Source organism: Blennius ocellaris, assembly GCF_963422515.1.
Source record: "Blennius ocellaris genome assembly, chromosome: 22".
NCBI lineage: Eukaryota > Metazoa > Chordata > Actinopteri > Blenniiformes > Blenniidae > Blennius > Blennius ocellaris.
The window spans coordinates 12,277,795-12,286,303 of record NC_137671.1 but is presented as its reverse complement, the minus strand read 5'-3'; the positions used below and the strand labels follow the sequence as shown (position 1 = coordinate 12,286,303).

Sequence of the window (8,509 nt, the reverse complement as noted above, 5' to 3'; positions counted from 1 at the left end):
GGAACGTCCTCTGGTTTGAATCTCCCGAACTATCCCGAAGCGCTTTACAATTTCTTTTTTTTCACAATTTTTCTTTTCTGGTATAGAAACTTTAAAATTGCGATGGTGAAAAATCAGATCACAGTCCTTTCAAAAGGCTTTTCTAACATACGTTATGTATTTAGCAATGAACTTCTAAATGTTCTCTGAGCGAGTTGTATGAGAAGACAAAAGGCTTCCAATAAAACCTGCGGCAACTAATCCAAGATTGATTCATGAATGAACCACAACCTGAATGAACGACTCCACTCTTGTGGAGAACTGTTGGAGGATGGTAGAAAATCAATAAACTCTTCATACAGACCATAAAATTGTGCAAAAACGTTATTTTAAGCTATATTACAGGAGTATTTCTCAATCGTGGCCATTTAAACAGACCATCCTGCAAATTTAATGTGTCTTTATGCTCAAACACTCAGGTTTGTCATTAAGCTCTGCAGAAGTGTGATAATGAGGCTTTCGTCTGAATTACATAAAGCGAGCCAAATCCTGAGGCGTGCAAGATCAGTTTATGTATCTCAAGAGGGAAAGAAAAAAAAATCTTTTTTTTTTGTCTTTTCATGCCAAAACAGAGAAGTCAAAGGGAATTCTTGGGAACTTGCATGCTTGAGAAACTCACTACAAACAATTCAATCACTTCCTGGGAGTGTGGAAGGAAAAGGCTGATCCGGGCCTTTGGGCCAACATTTCTCATAAATCATAATTTCTTTTAAATATTCAGATGACCTTCATGTCTGTAGATAAACAGAGTGGCCAGAGGCTGCTTGACCCCAGTGAGGAAGGATCTCCATGTTTTTAATTAGAAAGTGAGATGTGTTTGATTGTCGTCATATGAAAAGAGGCACAAAAAAAAAAAAAAGTCAGTTTGTCCATGGGAGGAAATGAAAACCAAAACCACAAGTTCAGATATATTTATCTGACAGTCATTGTGTGCCGGGGTCGCACGCGTCGCTCAAGGTCACCGAGCATCGACATCCGGCAAGTTGCAAAACTGTCCAGTCATGTTTACGGTGCCAGCAGTGGCTTAGGAGGGTCACATCAGACGAGAGGAACACAGAAACACAGACCTGAGAGAGCTGCTGGTGCTTTGAGTTGGGGGGGGGGGGGGGGGGGGGGGTTGTCGGGCGATTCAGCGGAGTGTCATCTCACTTTAGGTCTGCGTGTCCTCTTTCACTCCCTCTCTCTCTCTCTCTCTCTCTCTCTCTCTCTCTCTCTCTCTCTCTCCCTCTCTGTCTCTCTTTCTCTTTCTCGCCCTCTCTCCTCTCTCCCCCTCCGGGAGAGCCACCGCACTGCGGAGGAAACTTGAACGGTGCCCAGCTCTCTCTCTCTCTCACACACACACACACACACACACACACACACACACACACACACACACACACACACACACACACACACACACACACACACACACTTTTGGCCCACAAGCACGGTGGAAAAATCACCCCACTGTCTAATTTCACTTCCAGTTTCTATAAGTCTTACTCGTGTCACGGAAAAGCAGAGCTTCCAACTTCTTCTTCATGAAAGTACTTTTATTATTCTTCATCTGTAAATAAAGGCACATCTTGAAACGATCTGTCCAGGCCCATCTCTCTCCATCATAATCTTTGCTGCTTTTCTACTCCGTTTATCTGAAGAAATTTTTTTTTTTTTTTTAAAAAGGAAGGTTATTGTCATCCAAAGCTGTTGGTTTGTTTCTGAAAGTTCCCTTCTCATTTCACCTTGAGCTGATGATTTTATTTAAGATGACATAAAAACCTAATACGACGGGAAAAAGGCCTGACTGGACTTAATGACAGATATATACCGACTATCTTCTTTCCCCTTTTGTTTTATTGCAGTTAACTTACCGGTAATAAGATTCTGGAAAAAGTCCCAAAACTATTTAGAAAATCTAAAATTCCAAAAGGGAAAAAGAAGTTGTCTTCTTGGAATTTATGTGGGCTGCTTTTGGCCGACACATGTGACAGCTCGTATTTACATGAACATGCTTTATAAGAACGATTGCTGTCTGTGCAGATGAGCCTTCATTACACTGAAAACTCTGTCTGAACCGCATGAAAGGACGATGACGTGTCTTCTATTTCTCCAAATATTGAACAAATCAAAGTGCAGCTGCTATTGTGCAACTTGGCCAGGGTGACACACAAATACGTAACTGAGTTTCCTCGAACTTCAAATAAACACTGGAAGAGCAAGACACAGGGTAAATCTTTGTAAGTGAGCAGATTTTTTTAATTTTTTTTTTAAACTAAGGGTGACCCCACTGCACATTTTGCAAAAAGTAGTTGAGGCTTGAAGCACTTTTAAAGGTCCGAGATGGAGAAAAGGGGATACAGCCTGGTGAAATATGCGGGTTGATAATCGGAAATGGGAGTGAGTACGTAGGAGGGCTGGGGTGCTTAGAGAAACACAGTCTGCAAGTCCTCATGAGCGATAGTCATCTTTTGGCTTCCTGCCCTGTAACCGAGCGCAGGGTCAGCTGCAGACTTATTCTCAGAAAACGAATGGATTCAGCACATTTTCCTTTTTGTTATATTTTCAACACCTTCCAAAGTTAGTACAGTATGCAGTTTTCCAACCCTAAAGGCAACTATTCAGACAATTGGTGGGAAATGACATCTTCCAGATGTGCAGTTGTACTCGATGGCTTGTATTTGTCATTTATCAACGGAATCAGCCAAAATACATATATATGTCACCTGTGTAGAAGATAAACATTATTTATTCCACCAAGTGGACAGTTTTTCCCAGCAAGCATCCTCCTGCTATATATAATTATTCTTCAAACCTGATCTTAATGAAACCAGCCATTTATATGTTTTCAAAGTTCAATACACTTTGTGCAAAATAAATGCATCAGTAGAACCCAAATAAATGAAAATAGTGATGATTGTAGGTACATCTATACCCAGCACATTATAAAAAGTGAAATCTTGTGCACATTCACAATAGTATGCACAGTGGATGACTGAGGACAGAGTTGTTGCTTCCAAAATTCTCAGGGCCTCTCAAACAAGAGAAAAAGAGTATAAAAGATGCCTGCTATTTAATGTGCGCCCTCTGGTGGGATCTCACGCGGCCTGCGTATGGAAATGAAAATCATGTTTTAGTGCGCCACCGAGTGGTACACAACCACACGGTTTTCACAAATAGTCAACCTCTGAAGAATCACTTTAATATCTCTGAAATAACCTCGCTGTGGTGTGGATGTTCCAGATGGTTATTCCTTTATTTCTATTGCTGAAGTGCTCCTGCAGGGTATAATAACTTGTTTTGATCACCGATTTCCTTCATGTTATTCTTTTATATAAATCAGATCAGACTCGATTTATATTGATTTTATGAAACAACAGGATAATAATGAAACCTACTGTGGAATCAAATTATCCCTTTTTTGTTAGGTTATGCACTTTCCAATATATTTTACTAACAAAAAGAAAGGCGTGCATTTGGTGTTTATTTGTTCTGACTTCAAAATGTTGCAATAGCAAAAGAGTACAACCGAGTCTCGCAAGAGTTTTTGACATGGGAGAAAACATATAATTTTAAAATGTGCCATTGAGTGCCTAATTAAGAGTTAAAAAGTAAAGTAAAACCACATATTTATGATAACCTAAAACCGTAAAAGACATTTTACAATAAATATAATATTAAACAATAAACATTAAATGTTGTATGTCTACAATTGAATGAAGACATGTTATTACTGAAAAGCAGGTGAGTCATCACAAGTATGAACATCAATCATTTTTCTTTTAAAAACCAAACAAAATAAAACTGTAATTTCAACTAAAAACAAAAGGGATCATCCACAGTTCAAAAGCCGTCGATGTAGGTCGTAGTTCCATTCCAGATCAGTAGGTGGCAGCACCGTTATCTCAGCCCATTTTTGCTGGTGGTGCGCAGAGGATTCTGGGTATTTCCGTCCTGTAAATAGAACGTGCGCTCTGCGTCGTAATGCATTTTTTTTTTAGTGATTAGACCGAATGGTAGCGCGAGCTCACTCCGAGAAAGTATAGCTTATTAATATTTTGGTGGGTAAAAGAGACTATCTGCCACTTTTTAAAGAGCAGAATAGGGTTTTGATCTAGTTTCCTAACAGACGATATCGTGGGTTTTTTCTTTTTTAAGAATCAACTGTATTTTTTTTTTTTTTTTTGGAAATGTGTGTAGTCATAATGGATGCCACGTCAACACACTCCAAATCCGACTGTTTGAGAAGAACCACGAAACCCGGAGCCGGCCTGAGGTGGAGGCTCCTCCGTGTGTCCGCGGAGGTGAAGGAAGGAGCGCATAGAGTGACCGACCGGAGACGCTTCCGTCGGGAGCAGCAGCAGCGGCGGCGGCTACAGGCCGCTAATGTGGCCGCGTTTATGGGAGGCTTTGAGGGGAAAAAGCAGCGGAAGCAGGCCGCCCGTGAGGAGAATCCCGTCGGGGCCTGTGTGCAGCGTCATCCCGCTGGAGCCGGGGCCTGTGTGCAGCGTCATCCCGCTGGAGCCGGGGCCTGTGTGCAGCGTCATCCCGCCGGAGCCATGGCGCCGCAGAACACCACGCAGTACCTGATGACTAACACGTACGAAGACCTACAGAGGTGCCGCACCGATTCGGCGTCAGAGGAGACAAATGTTAACGACAAATCTCTCCCAGACAGAGGAGATGCCACCGCTCAGGACTCTGACTTTGACCGATACCTGGCCTTCCTGCAGAGGGACTTTGAGGAAGCGGTGTCGGGCCTGTGCTGGTAAACCGGAATGAACTGGTCTCACGAGGCCTCGCGAAGCTCCTCACCACCCGCACGGTGACTTTCCGTGAAAGACGTGTGAAAAGGTGTGACGAGTTTCCATTGTAAAATACTTGAGTGTGACCTTTCGGTTTTTTGTTTTTGTTTTTTTTGTTTGGTTAAAAAAAAAAAAAGGTGATGTCATGTGCTACAATGTGCCGCCTGATTCATGGTTGGGCTTTATATTTGTCTCACAGCGGCACTTTGGACGCCGCCCGTGCAGTAGGGGGCGCTCCTGAGCCACCGCCCGGAGGAACCGGACGCCTCACGCCGCTCCGCTCCCGGATTGTAAGCTCCAGGTAACGGTCCGGAGAGGTATCGTTGTACAGTGATGCAATGTGCAGGGGGCTGCGGAGTGCTGTGTACAGTCACCTGTTGTCTGAGCGTTTTCCAGGTCATCTTGCCAGGACACGTGACCTCACTGGAGCGGGAGGGCAAAGGAGGTGGCACCCACGTGACTGACACGAGGTGATTCTCTGCTCATCGTTTTGTTCAGAGTTCGTAGTGATTGTTGTAAACGTGAAGGCGATCGGATTTGTCATAGAGTATATAGTATGTTTCAATAAATAATGTTATATTGGCAATTAAACAAGTTTGTGTGTATCATTCAAAAATGTTTGTAGGAGTAAGCGATATGAAGGTTTGTCACGTGACTGGAAGGTAAAAAGGTTGGTTTTCCTCTCCCAAATAAATCCAAGCTGCTCAGATGAACCAATAAACCTTAATCTAATTAAATTTGACTATTAATGAGCCTGCAGTGTATTGAAGCATATATATGACCTGTGACCTGATCAGAGGCTCATTCATAGTAAACCAAAGCTTCATTAAGTTACCCGATGAGGTTAATGAAGAGATGTGGTTTTAAATCAGAATTAATGGATGACCATTGTCCACCTCTGCATTAGGTGACACATATGACCTGAAGTAAGTGTTCTTTATATATTACATCACGTGCTAGCTTTTAAAATAAACTCGACATTATGATAAAGTATAGTTACAACAAATAGAAATAAACCACATTCTAAGCCAATAGCAGTTATATAACCAGCTGTTGACCAAACTTCGAGTGCAAACAGAAAACCCCACAACAGACTAACTTGATAACTACATTTTGACGAGCAATGGTGGAAATTAAGAGCAAAACATTTTTTGATAGGTGGATATGTTGGTGTTTATTTGCATCAGAATTACGTTAGTGACATACCGGGCATTACCCCAGAGTCGAAGCGGGAGAAGCACAAAAGGTAATCAACCTCATATCCGGTGTCACTTGATTAAATTTAAAATGCAGGGTGTCACTTGATTAAATTTAAAATGCAGGGTCAGATGAATGCTGTAGTCCTGATCCCTCTCCCCACTAAGGCCCTTTTGACAGAATAAATCGAATAATCAATGAATAATTGGAAATATTCTATATTATAGTTTATTGAAAATTGTGTTTATTTTGTATTTAAAGAACGGTTTTGTAATGGTAGCAGCCATAGAAAAATAAAAGCAGACTGTCAATTGCTCATGAATTGTGAGATGAAAGTAAAACATTGAAGGCTGCAGATTTTTTTTTTGTTGGTAAAAGTTTTAGACTTTACTCGAAATACATTTAGATTTAATTAAATTAATTTAGCATTTTTAATTACAATAAAATTCAGAGAAAAAAACATGTTCAGTAAATAGTATGTATTCAATGTACTATAATTTGCACAAGCAGGCATGTTTACACTTTTGCCTCAAAGTGAGAAAATGATACATTTTCTTCTTGTAAATTTAAACTTTTTTAAGTCTATAAAGTGTTCTTGTAATTCTTTTTAGCACTGCAAATACCAGTGTTGTAGTTGTTTATAAATGATGTAATTATTTTCCTGGTTTGGCCCATGAGATGGAATCGGGCTGTATATATACCCCCAGTAATTTTACAACCCTGAATTAGATTTAGTCAGAAAATCTATTGCATCTAGTTTTAAAATCAACTCAGAAATGTCTGTTTCTTGTGCAGGGTTCTGAAATCTATTACACCTTCAAAATGAGGCAAACACAGCTGCTGAAGTTTCATATTTGTATTTGACCTGTTTTTGTACCTGATTTTAATTTCACTCTATTTTTCCAATATAAATCCAAACATATTAGCTGTTTTACCCATTTCGATTCTTTTAAGCAGTTTTACATGAGTTTTCCTCATTTATTCATTTATTTATTAGAAATTCTATTCATTGCAGGATTTATTTTTTCTTGTACCTTTTTCAATGCCATTTCAGCCGAGGGTTACGAGTCCTTTGGTGAAGGACTCTGGTTTGTAAATATAATAAATTACTAAATAAGTTGAATCACTTTCATGGAGCCACTACAGAGGGAGTGAAGAGCCACAGGTTTTAAGACCCCTGCTCTCGCGCGTTCAATGAAATGTCATGTTTCCAAGCTGCCACACGGGGGCAGTCGTGAACAACAAATGTGAAGACAAAAAAAAAAAAAAAAAGCTGGTGTGGGTCACAAGCTGGAGGAGGAGGTGTTGATTATTGGGTGGTCCACATTTAGATCCAGTCTCAGAGCACCAGCAGGGACCCATGACCGGGATGGAAATCTTTCACAGTCCAAAGACAACCCCTCTTTTAATTGCTGCGGTTAAATTAATCCAGATCTGATACGAGGGGCCTGACAGGAGGGATGTGCTCTGTGTCTTTGAAGGGTGTCTTGACACGTTGCAGTAGAAGCCCCAATGTCTTTTTAAGGGACAAAACTCTTCTGGGAAATGAAGGGGGGGGGGGGGGGGGGGGGGCAGTGACGCATTGGCCAAGGTCTTGGGTTCAGTGGCTGTCAGTCTGAAAGGCTCAATCTGTGGTCCAGCTGCCAAGCGTGTTGGCCAGCAATTACACCTATGTGTGTGTGTGTGTGTGGGCAGTAGTAATGTGGACAGGACTGCTGCTGGCTGATTAATGGATGCCCCTGCAGGCTGTCACGCCATCGATCCACCTGTGATTGGTGCAGTGCAATGCTCGGGTCCAGGTAGAAACTTGTCTCACTCCTGTGACCATCTGGGTCGTTTGATTCTCTGCGAAACCTCGCTTCCCGCTCTGCATCGGTTACTTTAGAGGTTTATTTCATTGGGCTTCTCATTTTATGGAGAAAAAAAACCTTAAATAATTGCATAATTGTTCTTTTTCTTTGTTTTCACCTTTTCTCTGGCAAGTTGCCATATTTGATAACTTCTGTGTCTATTTGTGTAGGGTTTTATTTTTTTGGGGGGGGTGTTGTTGTTTGCAATGATATTATACATGACTAAATGGTGATTGATGCAATTGCACGTCTGTTTCGCTCTAGTAAAACATCACTTCTTAATCAGTTCGCCTGATAAATGAATTTAACTTAAATAAAAAACAAAAAATATATGAGCAAAGCATTTTGCACAAACAAGTGAAACTTTAGATCGTATGCTCAATGCTTTTTAGTCATTTTTTTAACAATACACCTTTTACGCCTTTGATTAAAAACAAAAAACCATCATCTATCCACTATATCACTGTGTGTGCTTGTGCCTGTGTTTTCTACATTCATCCATTCATACTGTAGGTCACAGGCTGCGGTGGCTGAATGATATTTCACCTGGAGTGTGTAGTTTCCTTGAGTGTTTGCAGGTTAACACGTCCACCTGAATGTCCCTTGGTGCTTTCCATGTCATGTTTCTGTAAAGGTCAC

The 8,509-nt window shown here is 41.0% G+C and overlaps 1 protein-coding gene across 1 annotated transcript; it reads left to right on the top strand.

Moving 5' to 3' along the window:
• Positions 1–3,997: 3,997 nt before the first annotated feature.
• Positions 3,998–5,408, top strand: LOC308146468 (uncharacterized protein). Its single transcript, XM_080518306.1, has 2 exons — positions 3,998–4,872; positions 5,023–5,408. Exon 1 carries the CDS (start codon positions 4,209–4,211, stop codon positions 4,788–4,790), a length of 582 nt encoding a protein of 193 aa, XP_080374432.1. The 5' UTR covers positions 3,998–4,208; the 3' UTR covers positions 4,791–4,872; positions 5,023–5,408.
• Positions 5,409–8,509: the final 3,101 nt, after the last annotated feature.

Bases quoted from the DNA above. Each gene is read 5' to 3' on its own strand.
- LOC308146468 (XM_080518306.1), top strand. From the start codon at position 4,209: ATGTGTGTAGTCATAATGGATGCCACGTCAACACACTCCAAATCCGAC.